Source organism: Anoplopoma fimbria, chromosome 7, assembly GCF_027596085.1.
Source record: "Anoplopoma fimbria isolate UVic2021 breed Golden Eagle Sablefish chromosome 7, Afim_UVic_2022, whole genome shotgun sequence".
Taxonomy (NCBI): Eukaryota; Metazoa; Chordata; class Actinopteri; order Perciformes; family Anoplopomatidae; genus Anoplopoma; species Anoplopoma fimbria.
The window spans coordinates 20,039,155-20,061,140 of NC_072455.1; the positions used below are offsets into that span (position 1 = coordinate 20,039,155).

Genomic DNA, 21,986 nt, shown 5'->3' on the forward strand with positions numbered 1-21,986 from the left:
GAAGTCACAAACCAACATGGTAGAGTGGTTTAATGTGATCCAAGTAGTTTTGCTAATCCTATTACTTCTTTTTAATCTTCACACCTTTCTCCTCGTTTCAAAATAAATTCCAAGCTGTTATTCATCTATATCTATCTTTACATAATCTACCTTTCTTCGTATCTTTGAAGGATCAAAGTAATCTGGTGACGCACAAGCCGAGCTCAGCTCTGTTGTTTCACCCTGAAACGGTGCATTGATGAAAAGATGAGTCACGGATCTGATTGAGCTCCACAGCAGATCCTGTTGTCATCACGCTCTGTGGATATATGGAAATGTTGTTGGTTCATTTCACCAGACAATCCCATTTGCTCACACACACACACACACACACACACACACACACACACACACACACACACACACACACACACACACACACACACACACACACACACTCGTTGGTGCAGGTGTGATTTACGTCTTAACACAGATTGCAGAAATAGGGTGTGCATTCAGAACCTCATAGAGAAAAAAAAATATTCTGAAATACGTTTTTGACAAGCTTTAGGAGCAGAAACCAGGGATATAGATTGTGTGGTTTGAGTCTTCGAAAATTCTTGACAGATTTGTTAACTTCGGAGTAAATGGGTAAGACTGTTCACCCTGTAAAGCCTTTTGTAGATAAATAACTTGTTAAATCAGACGTGTTTTCAGTGTGGTTTTGCTCTAGGAAGAAGTTTGTGCTGAAGAATGAGCTTGTTTGTTCTCCAGCTTGTGATGTGACTGCTGACTAAACAGCAACGCCACTGTATCCACGAGTCATTCTGGATCAAATGTTCAGCTCAACTTTGAATATAATCACAAACACACAGGCCTCAGCTTGGCCTGCAGGCTGACATTCTATCACACTGTGTGACATCGCACTGTATGTGACTTGAAAATGTCTTGAGTAATCGCTGCGAAGTTTAAAACTAAAGGGGATTTAATGAAAAAGGTGAAAACTATATGAAAAGACACTTGTTCTGCGACTAAAAACAAGGAATTTGACCAAAGGCTTTTCAAAACACACACACACACACTTCTTCAGAAATCAATAAATGAAACAGACCTTGTGAAAAACATTGGACCCTGGCATGCCTAAAAACAAAGTCCAACTACAAAGAGAGCCAAGTTTCAGGCTTGAAAAGAGCACACTATAATTGTGGGACCCATGGTGAGCAATTACAAGCGAAGAACAAGAGGGATGAAGATAGAAGGGAGTGGGTGAGAAGAATAGATAAATGTCCAAAGAAAGGGCTAATTTTGGTATCGTCAGGGCTCCGTTCCACCTCCTGCACTGACGGAGACAAGCAGACAGACACACTGAGGGCCTCTCCTGCTGCGACGACCCTAAGTTCAGTCAGAGGAGCAGGATTTTATTTTTTTTATTTTCAGTCATAGCTGTTGTGGATGTTTCCAAGGTGCTCAGTGTGAGTCTAACTGGTTCAAGCAAAAAAATCCCCGAGGTGTTCATTAGCCGGGACACCGAGGCCCTGAACGCCTCCCGCCGGGGCTCTATTTGCTGTGATGGCGAAGTTTAAACACCAGAGTCCCAAAGCTACCGCACACGGTTATGAAGAGGGAGGACGGGAAAAAGATATCATACAGAAACACAGAATCTTTGAGAGGGTCCGTTTGCTTCTTGACACTTTAAAGATTTAAAATGATATATATCGAAGACAATCACATTATATAAAATAAACACTGTCCTCTAGTGAATTCACAGTGAACTCATGTCATGTTTGGAATAATCACTTCTAGGTTTGAAGCAAGAGCAAATGAGAAAGAGCTAAAAAGGCGTCAAGAAAATTATTTTTTTCCCACCCAACAAATTGTGCAGAAAATAGTTTCAAATAATATAATAAAATATGTTTCTAAAATTCATTACCCACCAAAGCTTTTAAGGTAGCGTGTCTTCCTCCAGGGCTAATGTTAGCTGAGTAGCTAATAGCAGCCTCTATTTTTTCGGTATCGTCTTAATATCTTTTCTGAAATCCACATGAGAAGGAATAATTACAAACCAGTACACAAAAAGTACCTCACAGCCTACGTTTTTTTTTAAAGTACATTCCTTTATTTTACAATACAAATATAATAACTAGAAATGATTTGGCAGGGAAACAATGAGTGAAAAGGGGCGTCGCAGTGAAACGTATTCAGAACTTCATTGAGAATAAAGGTTTATTTAGCATTAACACACTCTTCACACACTCTTTCCTTCGCACCGGCTAGCCTAAATAAGTTTGTTATAAGACACATAAGCAAGCTGCTGATTGAACTAATGTCATGGGCCGGACGGGAAACACAAAACCTGTGAGCTGGAATGATTAATTGACGGCCCCTTGGTGGTTTATTCACCAATGATTTGACCTTAGATGGTCTTTAAAGCTCAAAGTTCAGCTATGGATGAAAAACTGCAGAAACTAAGCTATAAGTGAAATGTACACGTTTTCTATTTTTTCCTTTGGTAACCTGCTGGAGAATTCAAATGTGCATAGATCTTCTGATACGCCACAAATGGTCTAACATGAGTATTAAGTTACTTTATAAAAACAAAGAGCGTTGTCAGTGAACATGTGTCTGATGATGTGTGTGTAAACTATTTATTTTTCAAAATTTCAAAGTAGATACAATATTCATTCTGTTTTTAATTCCCATGAAATCAACGATGACACAATAAGTTATAAATAAAGAACCGCTCCCGCATCCTCCGTCCTGCTTTTCTGCTCCAAACAACGTCCAGTTTCCTCTCCCAATAAATCAAAAGCGGTGCGAGTGAAGATATCATAAATAACAACTGAAGACAAAATAGAGACAAAAACATGGGTATAAAAAAAATATGTGATGACCTTTCCTCTTTCGCTTTCTCACTGAAATGAGAGATCTGTGAAGAGACCGTGAGATATGGCAAGGACTGTGTGTTCACAAAGGAAATATTGACCCTATGCTCTGTTAGCATAGCGATGCTAATGCAACATTTTCTTTTAAAATGCGTGTACAAGGGCAGTATGGACATGGCAAAGCAGTGAGTGAGCACGTACTGTCTTATGAGGACTGTGGAGTGTTGAACACACTTGATGCATAACAGGCTGATATTGCTGCAGGCGATATTCACAGTCGACACAACTTTATCATTTGTGGCATCGGAAAAGTTAGCCTCCTTCATACGGCTGACATTATCTTCTGTCAGAGTGACCCAAATAAAAAAATATCCAAGATTTTGAGTTCAAAAATAAATCTGTACTTTTTCTTTAAGCAGTTTTCCTTCATTCGTTACACGTTCTGATACAAACACCAGTTGTTTAATTCAGAACGTGGTGGTTTTGATGTCTGTGAGGCCGCTCAGAGGTCCGTCACTCGCTGTCCTCTCCGGCGGTGGCGGCCTCCAAAGCGGCGAGAGCCTCCGCCACCATGGAGTCCGTCACGCTCTGCACCTCCTCCTCCTCGTCCTCGCTCTTCATCACCGAGATCCCGCTCTCCACGGTGGAAACGTCCGGGGTCTTTGGAAACCTGAGCCCATCCCTGGTGTCGGCCGAGGATAGGCTGGTGGTGCTGGTGTGGATCTCCACCGACAGGACGCTGCCCTCGTCCCCCGTGTCGCACGGGTACTCCGGCGTCCCCCCAACGCCCTCGTCTATCTCGTCGGCTGACAGGCTCCCGCAGCGGATCCCACACTCGGTGATGGAGTTGTCCCACTCGTTCCTCGTCGTGCTGCGCCCACGCTCGCCGTAGCTCCTCTGGTTCTCGTAGTCCTTCATGTCGGGGTAGACCGGCACCTGGATCGGCCCTTTGTCCTGCATCACCCATCTCGGCCCCAGAGTTTCTGGCTGGATGATGTACAGACCTCCATCTGCGGGTGGTGTGCTCCCCTGCTTGTTCGGCTCCTTGGCGGGTGGATGCGCGGCGTGCAGCCGTTGGTTGACGTGGTTGTTGTCCACCTCTAGTTTCAGTGTGCTGTCGTTGGACTTGCTGTAGCCCAGGTTGTTGAAGCCCTGCTTCTGCTTGTTGTGGCTGTCGAGAGGGCCACTGCCGGGGAGGCGGTGCGGATGGTAGAGCGAGCTGCCCGCAGAGTCGGTCTTCCTCACATCCACCACCTCGGAGGGGTCGTAGATGTAGCTGTGGAGAGACGGACGGAGAGGATTGAGATGAATTTAGAGTTACACTTGACTATCTGATTTCCTCTATCACTGTCTGTCCATCTGACTGGACTCCAGGAGTCAGATGTTACCATGACGATCAATGAAAAACAACATCACATACTGTACGCTGACATTACACACTACAACAAGGATACTTCATCGTGCGGTGGATGCACCTTTCTAAATGCCAATGTTTCATCCAAGGCATTCGAGCACTTGATGTTTACACAGACGGCATCTCTGCCGTGGCTGTGGTGATGTTTGCTCTGCTCATGTGAATGTCAGATATATTATGCAGACAGTTTGTTGAAAGAAAGGGAGAAAAGTGTATATGGAGTTGACTCAGGCCTCTCACTCTTCTCACTCCCATTCTGGTTCAAATTTTAAAATACTGACATCTGCTCAAAGTTGTTGTGGTTTTTGCGTTGGCGTCTCCTGGCTCAGATATCATTATTTTCATTTATTTTATTGGAAATCTCGGAAAAGAGGAGAAACATCTAAAATCAAATTGTAATAAAAGAAGAATACATAAAACCATTCTTGGATGCTATCTTATTCAGTCTAATACTAATAACGCTATTTTTTTATACAGAATAAGCTAATGACACTGGATCATCCCTGAGGCTCGTCGATTTTTTGACCTGGATTTTTACGTCCCTGCTAAAATGAACTGTTTCCTGCTGTGAGAAGACACTCATCAGCATAAATTACAGTAAGAAGGGGCTCTTGTGATAACAGCACCGAAAATACTTGATGATAAAAACTGAAGGGACAAAAACAAAACGGGTAGCTGATTATATGCCATAATAAACACAAATAAATCCACATTTTGTTTTCCCCCCAAAAAATAATGAACCCTGGTTAAGCCACAGAGTTCAGCTCATTACGTTGAGTGACAAACCCTGAATGCGACACTTTCACCTGCAACCAGCACAAAAAACAATCCAATCCTCAATCAGATGAAGGAAAAGCGCCACTGATACGTTATTTAGCATTGATGTGAGATTTGCTCACTCCTCTGCTGAGTCTTCTGTTGTGTAAATCACAGACCGCCGTTTGCTCTGCCAGAGATGTGTCGATATTCTCCCGGTTCCTCGTAGGATGGTCGAGGTCGATAAACGTCTGAGACTAATTAACGCTCTACACCTTAAATAGCCCCTCGTAGGCTGTAATGACGGCCTGAAACCCCAATTTGGAGGATTTCTTTCTTACAAGGGTATATAAAAACAGGATCACACACACACACACACACACACACACACACACACACACACACACACACACACACACATACACGCCTTGACAGCTATTCCGAGTGTTGGCATGTGGGCTTTATTTTGTGGACGGCGTAACAGGTTATCAGACATCACCTGCTGAGAGAGCTTCTATTTTTTCTCACCCATCCCTGCGTCCTTTCATTTGTTTTCTCCTCCACCCTCTGAGAGCCCCCCTAACACCAGCAGAGCTCTCTCCATCTCCCACCTCACCAGCTGCCTCCACACACACACACACACACACACACACACACACACACACACACACACACACACACACACACACACACACACACACACACACACACACACACACACACCTCCTCCTTCTTCTTGTCTCCCTTTGAGCGTCATTGTAATGTGGTTGCGGCTCACTAATCTACTCTCCCTTTTGCACTTGACTTCTCCTTCATTTGAGCGCCGTCCCTCGAGCTTTTTTCCATCTACCGTCTCACTCGCCGCCGCCTCCTTCTTTTGTCTCAAGTTCTTGGCTCTTCTTTTCTCTGTTTTTTATAACGCCCCCCTTTTGGCTCTGACTTCACACTGTTTCGGTATTCCTGTTATTAACAAGCAGTCCGGAGATTTCAAACTTTCAGATAAATTGATTTATTCAATAATAGTTTTTTTTCTTCTCCACTCCCCACACACACACACACACACACACACACACACACACACACACACACACACACACACACACACACACACACACACACACACACACACACACACACACACACACACACACGTTCACCCTCTGACCTCTCTCGCTCTCACCCTGCATCCTTCTCTCCGTCTCCCTTCACAGTGGAAAGCTGAGAAAATGAATGTTTTCCATTTCTCTCGCTCCTGGGCAGCACCTCCGCTGTGCCAAGGTGAAATTTGAGGCACGCTTTTCAGAAGAGCCAGACAAACAACACAAGGCTTTTTTACAAAAAGTAAGAATGATGAATAATATGATTTTTAAAGCTGGACTAAAGAGCGAAAATAAAAAACTGTATCTTCATCAATGCCAGGAGGCCGTACTTTCTTTCCCCCCAGCTACTTTCAAAGAACAGACTCAGACTTGTTTTGGGTTTTTGGTGAAGTGGATGGACACAAAGAGACACAAAAAACCATTCAAAATGAGTGTGACTGTTGTCAGACCCACATAAAGTCAATCCTAGCTCGAGAAAAGCAGCAGCTCCCCAGCGTTTGGCTCAAATTTGAATACCAAGACGAGTTTTGCATACAAGTAGAAGCAGCCGATGCCGGGAGTTCCTTCTTTTCCATCTCCGTCGGGATTCCCCTTTAAAGAGTTTCTTTAGGAAGCACCACCATCATGAAAGAAGTCATTATTTGCATATGTTTTAACTGTGATGACTTATTGCACTGCTTTTAGGTGTGGCTGTGTGGCAGGTTTTCAAACTTGTGCATTTAGATGTCACACGTTTCGATCACTTGAAGCAAACTGAACCCTTAAGTCTCACTGCTTTATGGATGCTCAACTAAAAATACTAGGAAAGTAGATTTTTGTGAAAGCGAAAATGAACTTCTGTTCACGAGTCCCTGTAAAATAATTAAGAAAAACTATTTTATTATTTTATCATAAACATATTTACCAGTTTTCGAAATTTAACAAAGAAAATCAGCCTCAAGTTGTTTGTAATGTGTGAGTGTCGGGCTACTGAGGCCACTCTGTTGACCCAGTAACCTACAGGCCCACCCTGCCAAACCCCAAACACCACTAAGCCCAGAAATGTGACACTGCAGACAGGAGGTGTGTGTGTGTGTGTGTGTGTGTGTGTGTGTGTGTGTGTGTGTGTGTGTGTGTGTGTGTGTGTGTGTGTGTGTGTGTGTGTGTGTGTGTGTGTGTGTGTGTGTGTGTGTGTGTGTGTGTGTGTGTGTGTGTGTGTGTGTGTGTCACAAGCATTCACATGTGTGTCTTTGACATGGGAAAGAAAAAAAGAAAAAAGTGTGGAGGGGGATTACGACTCTGGTATGCGTATTACAGTGTGCCCTTTCATTAATCTGCAATCAAAATCTCGTTTCCCCCGGCCCGGTTCTGTCTCCTCGTTCACCTCAAAAAGCACAATGATGTCGAGCCCTGACAACGATGCCTCGTAGGCTTTAATGAATACACAGCCCTGCAAGGAAATACAGTAACCCAGGGTGATGGCTATTGGGATATTGACTCACAGTTTGTACAAAGAGCCTACGTGAGGCTGAGAGCACAGACGTATTATAAATGGACCTCTCACTATCTGCATGAAACAAATCGTTACGTGGGCAAGGAGACGTTTGAATTGGCACTTGTGGAAATCTACAGTGAGAGGCCATTATTGAGGAGGTGGACTGGAATTTATCATGTGGTCCTAACTACAATATGAATAGATTAATCTGAACGATAGTTGAATGAGAGAGTTTTTTTACAGTCTGAATCCGTGCTTTGAGCTGAATGCTAACATCAGCATGCTAATATGCTCACAATAACAATGCTAACATGCTGATAAGCCGTAGCAATGTTAACCATGTTCATCTTTTTAGTTTAGCGTGTTAGCATTCTAACATTTAGTACAGCTGAGGCTAATGGGAATGATGACGAATGTAGTTTTTTACTGATATCAAGCCGATACTGACTGAAGCTGGACTGGGTAACTGTGACAATGGGGCCAATGTATTCCATCCTATGTTTACGTCCGAAAACACGGGCTGCTATGTCATGCACCGCATCGCTGACGGAGCTTACAGCAAACATGTCAGCTGTTTGGACGTTTACACGCTCTTTACGCCGACAAGTTCTACGGCTACTTGCAATATCTGCAAAGCCAATGATTCAATGGCGGCGGTAGCACTGGAAAATATAACAAAACCAACATAATGGAGCACATCCAGAAGCATCATGCCAAACTGTGTTGAATTTGCTAGATAGTGATTTATTACTTTAACAATGAAAATAAGAATTCACTTAATTTAAATTTATTTTATTTTCCTTACATTTTGTTTTATAAAGTTACTAAAGCAATGTTTAGGCTAAGCACAATGTTGCATTACTCATAAAAGAATGATCCCAGTCGCTTGAGCAGTACTCCGTATCGGCCGATATTGGTATCAGCATCGGACGCATCCCTAGTTTTTTCAGGTATTTTGCCATAAACCAAAGTATTGGACACAAAACAACGCCACCTATTTGATGGCATTTAATAAAAAAACAAAGAAGTAAAGTTCGTATGTTTCTTTTTTTCTGCTTAACTGTATGTCCTCTCAAGGTGCTGTTAGTCTTTAACTTGCCTTCAGTCAAAATGTAAGGTTTTCTCTCATATAAGGGTTTTAATGCAAGGTTTTAAAGTGGAGGTGGACCACATCGCCTGAACCTCCAATGACCTCTCTGAAATTAATACCTTTCTACAAAATCGAGTTTCAAGAAAAAGAGCAGAGGAGCTGTTTCACACATTAAATAGCATGTATTTGATGATAGAGGCTGTTGTTGTTGTGAAGGCCATATAAGTAACGTAATATTTCTTCAGTAGAAAGAAAATCAATAAGAACTGTTGACAGTCAGGTCTGCGTATCATTCAGAGTGACAGGGACAGTGTCTCTGGAAATTGATGCTGCTGTTGAATCTTTTAGTAAACTTTTTTTATATATATATATATATTTTATATTATGAGTGCCCCAAATTAAATTCCATTCAATTCCATGGCTCATTGTAAAAAGACACTGACACATATATCTCAATATCTTGAAAAATAAAACCAAAACTGGATACCTCTAGAAGAATGTACAAAATATGTCATTTGGGTGAACCAACTCTTTAAATCCCTAAAAACAAGTGATTGTGTGATTGTGTCCCGTCAGTAATCACTAGAAGGGTCCTGAAACAAACAAACAAGAAAAGGTAATGACTGACCTTTTTATCATCCTGCAGCATTGGCACCCCATTTGGCCAGCTGTGTCGTGGAGCTGTGGAGGGACATTAACAAAGACATTAAACTTTAATCACACGGACACCCTTCGACTAAACCGCACAGACCAAATCTAAAGCGGACAAAACTTCTGGCATGCACATATTGTTTTCAGCGGGTGTCATTTTCCCGCCAATGTCGGAGTCAAGCTCATCAAGTAAAGGTTACTGGTACACACACACACACACACACACACACACACTTTGATAGAGTCTGCCATTGATCGGACAGTTCACCACTTCTGACATGTGAGTGTTTTTTTTAAACGTGCTCTCACTCAAAGTTCTCTCCTCATCAGTCAAGTTTTTGCTTTGACCTTGGTCCTGACGGTCTTTGGACACAAGGATGAAAACTCTGTCTGCCTGCAGCGCCGATAAAGATGTTATTGCCATCCATCACTGTGTGTGTGTGTGTGTGTGTGTGTGTGTGTGTGTGTGTGTGTGTGTGTGTGTGTGTGTGTGTGTGAGAGAGTGTGTATCGAAAGGTGTGCATCTACGTGCAGGATTGAGTGTGACCTTTTCTCTCCTGGTGGTGTGTTTCTCCAGGCTTTGGCATTTCATTGCCTGGGTAAATAATTAATCACCGAGTCTTGAATGGGGTTTGTCTGCGAGCGAAGGAGAAGCAGAGAGCGACAGAGATAGAGGACACAGTATCTCTTTGTGGAATGAAGGGAAGGATGTGTGCCCACGAGACAAAACGGTTTCTATTCTTAACCTTAACTATCTGACCCTGAAGGCCTTTACCTTACCTTTAGTTGGATCTTTGTACAGAATCTGATAAGTGCAGCTTAGTTTTGGGTGCAGCTTCATCTCATAACAAATGATGCTCAAAATAAAAGCAAAGAAGAACCTAGATTTTATTAAAAGTCTGGCGTTTCTTCCTGACGACAAACCCCATAAACTCTGTGTCAGATTTTCTGACTAAAATAAACCTATTTATTCTTATTGAGTATGTAAATCTTAGAAAAATTGTCAAAGATATATGGTTTAACTTTAAAAAAAAAAAAAAGGCTAAGTTATTACTTCAAACACCTGAGGACTTTTTACCAAATGTAACTCAAACAGGAACAAAAACTGCATCTATTAGGGACTATTTTCAGTGGTGGAATAATGCATACTTCAGGGCTCCCATATGCAATCATTTGTGTTTTTTTAATGAAAGTAAAAGTTTCTTGTGATCACATTCATGCAAGTGCATGATGATCATTATCATAGGTGACCCCTCCGGCTCCTGGTGCCATAAAAAGTAAAATAAAGAGAGAGAGGAGGAGGCAGGTGGAGAGGAAGGAGACGGCACAGGTTCCAACTCTGACGCCATTGATGATAAAAGTGCATGCAGGGTTTCAAATCACTTTCAAACTACTAATCAGCATGCAAGGTCATTGATTAATGCTGTAATAGCTTTAATAGAACCGAGTATAATTAATTATAACACGACATTCATTCTAATTCTATGATTCTTTGATGTGCAAAAAAGCAATGCCAACATCCATTGATCCTCTGATTTAGTTTCAGAATATCACTGCGTTATCACAGCACTTACAGGGAAGAAGTATATTTTTTACTGGTGGCAAGTTTTCCCGTTTTTTGAAGAACAGGGACGTTGTTCTTGGACATTTATTATAACTAAACTAAACTTTAGCACCAAATGCTCCACATACAGCTCTGATTCGGAATGAAGGTCTGCATATCCGATTAAGATATATTAGGCTTAGGCAACACAGGCAATGCTTTCCTGGGATTTGTTGACAATAAGAACAGTATTATCATCTCCAAGAGAATGTGCAATAGCTCCTGTAATCTTTAGTAATCTTCTGCATTTGTATCCATCATTCCTGCACATTTTCAAGATGCAGTAAGGCCAGGCAACCATGATGTAACAGGCCCTTTAGTTACGTACGTGCTGAGACTTCATATATCTTTAGTCCTGGAGGGAACGAGCTAAGAGGTCCAGTTGGGCTCTGCTTGGGGGGATTGCTATGAAAAATGCATGTGAGACCAAGAACGACACATGATGTCCACTACTCCACATGTTAGGATTAAAAAAAGCTAACAGATATAAAGACGGGCCTGTGAACGACATCATAAAAAAGATCCATAGCCAGAGGTTGGTGTAGTCACTGAGGAGACAAAGTCAGCTGAAAGAAATCCAGGAGCACAATCCTCTCGTCTTTGAGTGTCCTCTATCCACTCTTTCTCCTTCATAGAAACCGTCTCTCGTGATCTGAGGTGAACTAGACTGTAACCGAGCTGAACTTTCACTGGGACCTCCAACACATTCACAGCTACTTCTGAAAGAGAACAAGAGGGCGAACCATGACAAGTGCAATTCAGAGAGGCCGTCGGTTCGACAGGCTGTGCTTTAAATAGAGGACCCTGTTTTACACTCTATTGCACCGGCAAGCACCCACCCAGCTGAAGGGGTCCCTTATCTTCCAGGACGGGTGGGAGCAATAGAGGAGGTAATTTCCCAGCAGGCCTTTGGAACTATCACATAAATGTACCATAAGTCCCAGAAGAAGTCACTATCTGCTGACTTTTTTACTATTACCAGTCACATTCAGGCAGGTCAATAATCATCTGTCAAGCTCCACCTCTCAATCCTCTGATTGCTCATGCTGATTCCTCTTCCTGTTGTTTGTCGTACGATGGCATTTCCTGTCCATTATGTATATTCCATATCTCAGCGATATGCCTCTGCTGCTTTCTGCTCTCTATCCTCTCGGGGGTGTTTTAACGTGCCTCGCAGAACTCTTGGATTTCTTTGGGGAGCATCCTCGAGCTCAGAGGCTGCTCTGCCAAGTACGAATGCGTATCTATTTGTTGATATAAATGGTCCTAAACCTTGTGACATAACTACCGCTGACTAAATTGTTATGAATTAGTTATGAGGATGAATAAATTGAATTCCTCCCTGGCACCGTGTTTTCACTACAGATTAAAAACACTGACAGTCCATGGATTATGTGTTGTGACATTAAATTAAGCAATAATTTACTTCATGTTAAATCATTTTACATATTTCTTAATAATAAAATGATCAAACGTGGCCACATGAACAGGGATAAAAACAAATCCTTCTGCCTGCCTGTAAATTGTGCATGGTGGCTGGTGTCCAATTATAATATTTATTTGGCTGAGGCTAGGGAGGCTGAACATTTGACAATACAAACCGAGAAAAAATACAAAACAAACAGGTAACAGTATCAGTAAGATCTGCCATCTATAATCATTTATTTCTTAAACACATTAAATCTGCAGACAAGCAATTTTGTCTCCATAAAAAAGTATATATGTGTTATTTCTTCAGGCAAGGTGTGAATTTAGCAATATTATTTGGCCATATCTGCCTGATCACACAAAACATGGTTTGATTAATTACACTGTCAAGACCACTACAAAGAAATATTAGGAGATAAGCCAATGAGAGTAAAATAGAAAAATGGCACAAGATGATCTGTCCAAGTATATTTACCCCTGCAGTCAATCTCATGACTTTCCCTCTCATGTGTCAAATCATGGGAATATTACACACGTTGTTGCTGAAAGCTGGAAAACAAGGTTTTTTCGACCAATAAAACTGAACATGGCTATAAATTTGTGGCAGCTATGTGAGGAATAACAGACTCTTGTACTTTTTATCACAACTGGCTATACGTACTTGGATGGGTTAAATTGAACATTCAAAATGATACAAATTCAATATCTATTCTAACATCTAGTGAGGAAACACCGTCGGTCAGGCTGACAAATAGGTTGGCTGACTGGGTCGGAAAAAGCTGGTTTTGCATCGGCGTGGAGTTGGGTTGCAAATTTGCAAGGCAAAAACCGTCTCCTAGTGCTGACGGTGTGACTGCAGCGCTGCCCGCCTCTGGGCTAGCTATTCTGCTGCTGGTCTGCAGAAGACGCTGCACAGTCACACAGAGGAGAACGAGTCCTGCGGGGCACAGATGACGCAGTGCCGTCTTGGGTAACAACCTCCAGAGCAACGAGGGCCCATGAGTAGGTAGCTAGTAACATCACTGTACTGACAAGTGAGAGGCATTGGCAGTCAAAGTCAAAGACAACCACAAAGAACTCTGTTTAAAGAACATCACTAACAAGGAAAGCTGATGCTCTACTCACAGCATCAACGTGTTTGCATAGTAAATAGCTGAAGATACACAGAAAGAAGTGGAAAAACCAGTGTGGTGTGTTTTAAGATTAATCTTTGGTATTAAATATTTCCGCGTGGCCGTAAAAGTACCTGCATCTTTAAGACCCAACCTGAATGCAGCTGGTTCTGCGCAATCTGAGACTGGAACCTGACCCGAGGATATTTGAAAATTCTCTTAGTTAGCGATTAATCTGATTATTATCCTGATAAACCCAACTGATGGTTTACTCTATAAACTGCCACGAAGTAGAAAAAATTGCCCATTACAATTATATAAAGTCTTTAAATAGCTTGCTTGGCCCGACCAACAGTTATAATCTAAACATAATCAATGTGTTATCACACAAGACAAAGAAAAGCAACATATTCTCACAACGTCAGTCCTTTTTTTCCCACAAGGCTTTACTGTAACACCATAGCAGCCGCCTCAGATTCACACCGGAACATCCCAATGACCAATCATGTTGCTCCCCTGGAGACTTTCCAAAGTCATGATGAGATCAAGGATTCAATCTGTGCATCAAATGACTATCACTCATTCAGATATTGGCCATTGTTGGCCGACAATAACGGTGCATCTCTGCTCCCCGGCACCGTTCAATACATTATATATTACTCCTGTTTTTTTATGATAGGAAAGATCGGAGGACGATTACTGAAGAGGAGAGATATTTCAGCGCTGGCAGCTTGGCCGGGCTCCCATTTATTTTATTTTTTTCGCTCTCAGAGTTTTCCCCAGAGGAAATTGAAACATTTCATCTTGGAGAAACAGGTGCAATAAAAGTGAGATTGCTGTAGAGTGTCCCCCTAAAAGTGGACTGGATTGAAATCCCGGTGAAACCCGTGGAACTGGCAGCCAGAGCCATTTTTTTGGAACGATTGCTGCAGGTGGAAAATTTCATCTGGGAAGATAAGGCTTAAAGTAATTATTCCTCTGGATAGAATTCATTTGAAATTGATGTTACCTGTTAGGATATTTGTTTGAAAACAGGATTCAATGTGTGGGGGAGGAGGGGTATTTCCATTATAACACTTCTGATATATATATCTATATAGATCTATATATCTCTATATATCTCTCTATATAGATGTATATATGTGCAGCCCACTGCCCCCAATAAATGCTCAGGATGTTGTTAGAGGCAGAGGTCACATGTCATGTATATACCTGCATGTATATGACGACTAGTTTATAAAAAATAAGAAATCCTCAAAATATTTTTTTAAATATTGGTTTCACAATGTGGGACACCGTGTAACTTATTCATAGTATTCCATAACATTATCATTTGACACCTGTTAAAAAATATAAAGCTTATTACAACCATGGCCAATGAGCTGCATTGAGCCATATTGATATAGGAAATATACTAATACTAATTGAGTCAAAATGAATCAGATTGAATCAAAGCTGAACTGGATTGTATTAAAGTAGGGCTACATTGAACTGTATTGAATATTTACACGCTTAACTGTGTCGTTTTTGTTTTGTATCACAGTCTACGTAAGGTGCAAATGAAGATGCCTCGAGAGGGAACATGTATGTAAACAAAAATATTCATTTTGGTGAGAAACACTGAATGTAGAAAGACAGAGAAAACACTTTAAATGTGGAAGAAGTACATATACATAAGTTTTTTTTTTTATCTCCAGCGTCTCATACAGCCTCAAAACACACTGTAACCTCCTTTAGATAGTGTTCCTTCAGTGTTGCACATCTGACACCAGCTGTTTTTGTTGTGTCCTTGGACGACTGAAATCTATCCACAACCATTTCTCTGTAACTGTGGGTTTTAGTTGCTGGTCTAAACACTGAACATACCACTAACCATGAAACTACCGACAAGTAGACAAGGTCAAGAGACAAAAACAGAGCTGAAATAACCTCAGAGGCTTGCTAATAGATCACTCAATAAAAAAAAAAAAACCTTTATCTAGTCACAGTATTTGAATGCACATTGGGAGAGTTGTTGCCTGAGGTGTAGATATGAATATTTCTGGCGAACTTTTCAACAAAGGAGACGAGTCTTTCACAAACATGCCGGTATTACATATCGGTCACCTGAACTCTTCATCCAATGTAAGCTGTGTGTTACATTAAAGCCATCATTTATATCTTGAAACCCACTGGGCTGGAATGTGTGTGTGTGAGAGGGGAGATCGTGTTCATGTGGGAGACATGGGAGGGGTGAGGGGTGAGGGGATGGAAAAGTGGGCTAACTGGTCTGACATCCTTCTGACTGTGTGTTGTTTTTGTGTATTGTCCTTGATCTTTTATCGTTATCTACTGCGTGTTTAGTCACATCCCCGAGACCGTAGACAGAAATATGGCGGGAATTTTCAAAGGTTGTGAATGTAAAATGGGAACTGGGGAACATGTTTGACCCTGTTTGCAGTAAATGACAGTTTGGAAAATATGTTATTTTGCAGCCAAGTTCTTATTCCCCATCTTCTAGTCCAATCTAAGGCTGAAAAGATAAATTGATCGTCGTTTAAAAAGAGATTTTTATAAAATATAAAATGGTTTTAATTAATAGTCACAGGTTCAAGCTCCTCATATATGATAATTTTGCTGCTTTTCTAATCTTTATATCACTGTAAATTGAATATAATTTGGTTTTGGACTACTGGTTGAACAAAACAAGCCATTTAAAGGCGTCATTTTGGGCTCCGGGATATTTTAACTGGTCTTCTTTTCAAATTTTCTAACATTTTACAGACAAAATCGTTTTTCCATTAATGGAGTAAATAATCTGCAGATAAATCAATAATGAAAATAATCCTTAGTTGCCGCCCATCTTTTTTTTTCAAGTTAAAATTATTATATTTTTAGTATTTGAATATGTACACTGAATATGTACAAAGTGTACACATTTGTCACGACTCACAGGTTGTCTACGGTACACTGCGTTTTCCAGTCACATATTTCAATAGATACATCTGTCTACACACAGACTGCTTTATGACTTGTGTTTTATTTGTTTATTTCTGTTTCCTGATGTTATTTTTGTTTTTTTCTATTTCCTAATGTTTATTTCTATTTCCTGAATGTGTTATTTTTGTTTTTTTCTATTTCCTGATGTGTTTTTGCCTCTAGCAAAGCCAAAATGCAAGTAACCTACAACATGTAGTGGACCTGAATGCACCCAGTGAAGACATCGTCTCACAACTCAAATCTTCTCATCTCATTCACAGCATGACGGGTCTCAGGATGAAAGTGGGTCTGCATTACTGACAGGAGGCCAGACGGGACCGTCCTGTTTTAGGTGGGGTGTGTGAACGAGAGGCAAACACTGTCATTTTATCACCTGATCTATTAGGCTGCCCAGACAAACAGCCAGAGGATGAAAATACTTCTGGTAGTTCATGATTTTAACATATTATAAAAAGACTTGGTATGCAAAAATGACATTAAAAAAGGTTTTTAGCATCTTAATTGTTAATACTTGGTAGTTTTCTTAGTCCTCTGTGACGAATAACTGTATGTTTTTTGGTTTTTGGCTGTTGGTTGGTAAGAAAACAAGAAGTTTGATTATGATCCCATGCTCTGGTACATTGTGATGGGGTTTTTTATGACACTATCTTTGACATTTTATTAACCAAGTTGATTAATCCAAACAATAATCAGCATATTACAGATAATTAAAACAACCTTTAGTTGCAGCCATAATGACATGCTTCGGAAAGCGAATGGTTAGTGTTAAAAAACACACATTTTTGGAAATGTCATCTTTATGTGCAGATGTTTAAATTCAGGAACCAATCAGTCATTAGGATCAGCCCAATTATAATGACAGTAAATCAGCAATCAATACCTGCCTCAAAATCCCTGATTGTGGCATCCATATTGATAACAATCTGTATGATGAATTACCTACCTACTAGATTTTTCAATACTTAAAATGCATTTAATGGTTGGTTAATGAGATCTTAGTTTACTGAGACGCATGAATTCATAATTAATCTCATCTGAATTACAAATATTATATTTTATTCTTTATTAAATCTCAATATACAGCTTTGTTTTTGTGATATACCTTTCTTTCTTCCTGGTGCTAAATTGAATCTATCAACCATATTCCATTTTATCAAGCTGCAAATGGCTCTTATCTCCTAAATGTGCACATGAACAGTAAGTAAAAAGGAAACAAAGCTATTATTGACAGGATTTCCTTGTAGTCACCAGCGAGCAGTGTGTAACTCTGCATTTCTCTGCTGAAAGAGAACTGCAGCATTCGATAAGGTGGTCAATTTAGGGTCTCTTATCAGCTCCGAGGCTTTTAAAAATCCAGCTGAAATGTCAATACAGGATTTAAAAAAAAATGGCACTGTCTCACCCGCTGCTTTATCCAGCTTTTAATAACCTGCATATACAGTAGATGAGATAACCTTCCACACCTGATAACGCTTCCCAGAAAAGAGCTCGATTCTATTCATGGGAGTGACGTTATTGTGTAACTTTCTTCAATTGCGGCTCGAACAAAGAAACACCGTTAAATAAGTGACTTTTAAACAGGAGGAAATGAAATGAAATCAACTCAGAATCAGACTTTTGATCTGAATGTTTGATACGTGTGTGCATAACGAGCTGACCTTGAGCTGTCTGATGCCTAGTGTATCCATGGTGAGTTGTCATGGCGACCAAATTATATGAAGTCAGCCCTCGTTACAGATCAATCTACAGCTTTTTTTTTTAACGCTATGTTTTGATTTTAAATTTCTGCTGTTCTACTCAAACTAGTCGATGTACGTTTCGGGAGGTCAATCAACTGACATCATATTGATCGGCTGGTCCAATAATTTTCCTCTGATTTTCAGATGATATCGTGAGTCTAAGTGTGTATTCGTGTCTTGTATCTGTGAGCGTAATATGATTGGTCCAAACACACTCTTCGAGAGGCCTCGGGGCGGCAGTTTTATGAAAACAAGTCCTGTCCCCTCTCTATTACCCAGCAGCCCACGCTTATCAATAGCCCCCCCTCCCTCCTCTCTCACACTGCAAACAGACCTGCTGCTGAATCCACCAAAACCCAGGAGCTCTGAATTGTACTTTAAGCAAGTAAACAAGCCTAGAAAGAGCCGAAGAAGAGAGAACTTTTAAATGGTATAGAGCCAGGGATGTAGTGATACATAAAGAGGCCAAATAACATCTTCAAATAATTATTATGTAAACAACTTGTTTTCAATGTCTTATCCAGGTTTAACACTTGTAATAATTAAAGGTAGGATGAATCTAAAAATCAAATAAGGGGAAAAATGGAGTGCGTCTTTACTTTATACAGAAAGTGTTTCAGCCACGCAATATTATAGTTTTTGTTTTTATTTAAATAAGAGTGCCTTGGATCATTTCCCACAACGGCAGCATCGAGCTCTAGTCTCATGTTTACATCCTGTTTCATGTCGAGTCATCCTGCAGGAGCAGAGAGTAGCTAGACCTTGGGCAAATATTATTTGCATACGCTTTTAATGGCGTGTTTTGTCTAATAGGCTGTCACACGGGTGGAGTCAAACCCAGTAAATGGGTTTAGCAAACCACAGCTCAGTGTCTTGTATAAATCAGTTGTCAGGATGTTGTAAATCTAACCTGCATGAAGCTAAAAAAAACATTTTAAGAGACACTTGATGATTTAAAGCTGCTCGTACGCGGCTCTTAACGTCATGTTTCAGAGTGTCCTATGTGATAAATGACAGACGGGACCGGTTTGGGATCAGGCGTCCAGTTTGTATGCCTTTTTTTGAGTGACCCAGAGTTCAGCAGGGCTACGTGTTAGATGTGCAAACAAAGCCCAAGGCCGTGTACATGAGACCTGGTTAACTGATTCGAGACCACTCCTCCAGCTCTCCACTCCATCCCAACAAAGAACAAATGTCCCCAATAACAGGCCTCCATTCACTCATTAACTTCGACCCGACCGTGCATGCGTGCAGTGTGCTCAGGGTGGGATGGAAAGGTTCAGCTTTAGTTTTGCTTTTACACAAAAATAGAGCCACATAAAATGCATTTAGAAACTATTCTGGTGACGGGTTATTGGTTTGAGTCAAAGGACAATTGCTGGTGCCAGCTTTTTAGTTAAGAATAGTTTCTTTTTAGGTTTATGTTATTGTTAATTGAATATCTTTGTTTTTTCTGGAGTGCTGGACAGACGACAGTTTGCTCTGGGGAATTATAATGCACATTTTTCAAAATGTTTCTCACTTTACAAACAAATCACCTGAATAAGTGATCTATTAAGAAATCAATGAGAAAGAATAACTAACACATGGTGGGTATTTTAAGGGTCATTTTTTTGTGAATCATTATTTTTCAATTTTCACTATTTAAAGGGGAACAAAACATTTCAGAAATTTCTCTACCAGTATTTTATTCTCGGTAGTGCGGAAAATATTTTGCAATATAATTTACGGTATTTGAACTCTATATAACAAAGCATATATCCTTATATAACAACCAAAACCTTTAAAGAGACCTCCTTAGTGGTTTTAAAAGTGTCTTTAAAAATGACGATGGCTGCATTCAATATTTTGTAAAGTCCTGTTTACGGCCATGCCTAACTAGATACATGTATTTATTACATTGTTAATATATATATAACATAATATATAATCTCCTTAATCTGCCTGTTATGTGCAACAGGTGTATAACAGGTGTACAGTCACATCTCCATTGTTAGTAAAAAAACCTACCTGAATGTAGTCAAAATAAGCCTGGTATACTTCTTTTATGCTCATTTACTGTGGCTACACTTACAGTTTCCTCATAACCTCCTTGCTTTATGATATATATGAAGTTATTATGGTATTTCTTTGTTTTTCAAAGCGGACAGCCGCCATATGGCTGACATCACTACATCACTACCCAACACTCACCTGCTGCAGAGAACACCTGTGGAAGCTGTGTTTAAAAACGACATTTAATAAAAGCACCAACACTTTCATGCATATCTTTAAGGTTACTGAAGAGCTTCATGTAAACCAGTCAGAAGGAATAGTAAAGGTGGTTTCTTCCTACCTGTTGCCTCTAAGCGAAGGTGTGGCACTCTGGTGTTAACAATGCACGGATAACTTCAGCTGTCATTGAACTTTTCTCTCTTTTCCGGTCCAACACTGAGTAGAAATGATGAAACACAGGTGTAGTAGAGGCTCCATTAAAGCGTCTTCAGGTAGATCTGGTTCCCTTCCTTGGGGTTGAGTTGTGGGGAACAGTTCCCCCCCCTCGGTGACTCCGCAGTCCCATGTCTCCTGTTTGAACAGCGACTAATGGGTTAGTTATCCTGGGAAGCTGGACCACTGTCAAGTTACACACTGTGGACTCCAGTGGCTTCCAGTTGGACCTTTCAAAATTAAACGTATGCACAGTGACAAATACTAGTCTACTTTATTTACAATATGCATCGAGTATAGTTTACTAAACTGCCCATGCATAGTTGCAGTGGAGGAATTGTAATTTACTACTACTTTACTATTAGTATTAGAGTATTTCTGTTGTCAAACTACTATACTTTCATCACATTTCAGAAGCAATCATATTACTTTTTACTTAAGTTGTTAGTTATTTTGCAGATTTAGATTATTAAAACACAATCAAATAAACGATTATATAATGTATTCCATAGTTTCCTGTAAAATACTCAGAATTAAGTTGAAATAAACCCCACTCTACCAGCTTCTTAAAAAGGAACAAAAGAGGATAACGAAATTAAATCAGAATAGATAAAAGTACCAATTTTATGAATACTTGATAAACATTTAAAGCGTTTACAGGAATATATTTTTAATTCCTTTTGAAACATACTATAAAAAAAAGAATAAACATTTTAGTTCAACAGCTCATAAATCAAGTACACACAAATACATTCACCTGAGTAGAGGGGTTGTTTAGTTTTAAGAGATCAGATGACAGGTATCAACCTAATGAAGGTTTTATTAGAATGAGGTTTCTAAACAAGCAGCACAGCCTAAATTGATTTATGAAAATTACAATCTGGGGGGGTCATAATTTCCCCACATTGATATTTAAAGTACACCGTCAAGATACTGTGTGAGGCTTTAATATACTTGACTTCCTGTCGTGACGTGTCAAATTGAAACCAGCTTGACTCAGCTTAACCTAACCAGCCTCTTCACAGTTGGTCATATGACTTGGATGCGATTAGAGTGGAATCACCCCTTAACACTTACTGCTACCTCTTAACACAACTTGGCTTCAACCCAGAAAAGGAAAGAAAAGAAAAAGAAAAGTCTCTGAGACTGACGCTTTGAGGGAAATAACTCCACTGTTTGAATCATTATATATTGTAATGTAATGCACTTTTAAACTTAATTATACGTTAAAAGTGTTCCTGAACAACAAATTATTATATATTTTTTCAGCAGTTATACTGTTTTAATGACTTCATAGACAATAACTTCCTTGAGGATGACACAAAACGGAAAAAAACCGGTTTGAGTGTTTA

At 40.2% G+C, this 21,986-nt stretch overlaps 1 protein-coding gene across 1 annotated transcript; it reads right to left on the bottom strand.

Moving 5' to 3' along the window:
• Positions 1–2,097: 2,097 nt before the first annotated feature.
• zgc:194930 (uncharacterized protein LOC557813 homolog) lies at positions 2,098–20,772 on the bottom strand. The gene is made up of 3 exons (XM_054601606.1): positions 20,543–20,772; positions 9,324–9,376; positions 2,098–4,137 (listed from the first exon to the last, which is right to left on the bottom strand). The coding sequence occupies exons 2-3, from the start codon at positions 9,353–9,355 to the stop codon at positions 3,375–3,377; spliced, it is 795 nt and encodes a 264-aa protein (XP_054457581.1). The 5' UTR covers positions 9,356–9,376; positions 20,543–20,772; the 3' UTR covers positions 2,098–3,374.
• Between the last annotated feature and the right edge of the window lie 1,214 nt (positions 20,773–21,986).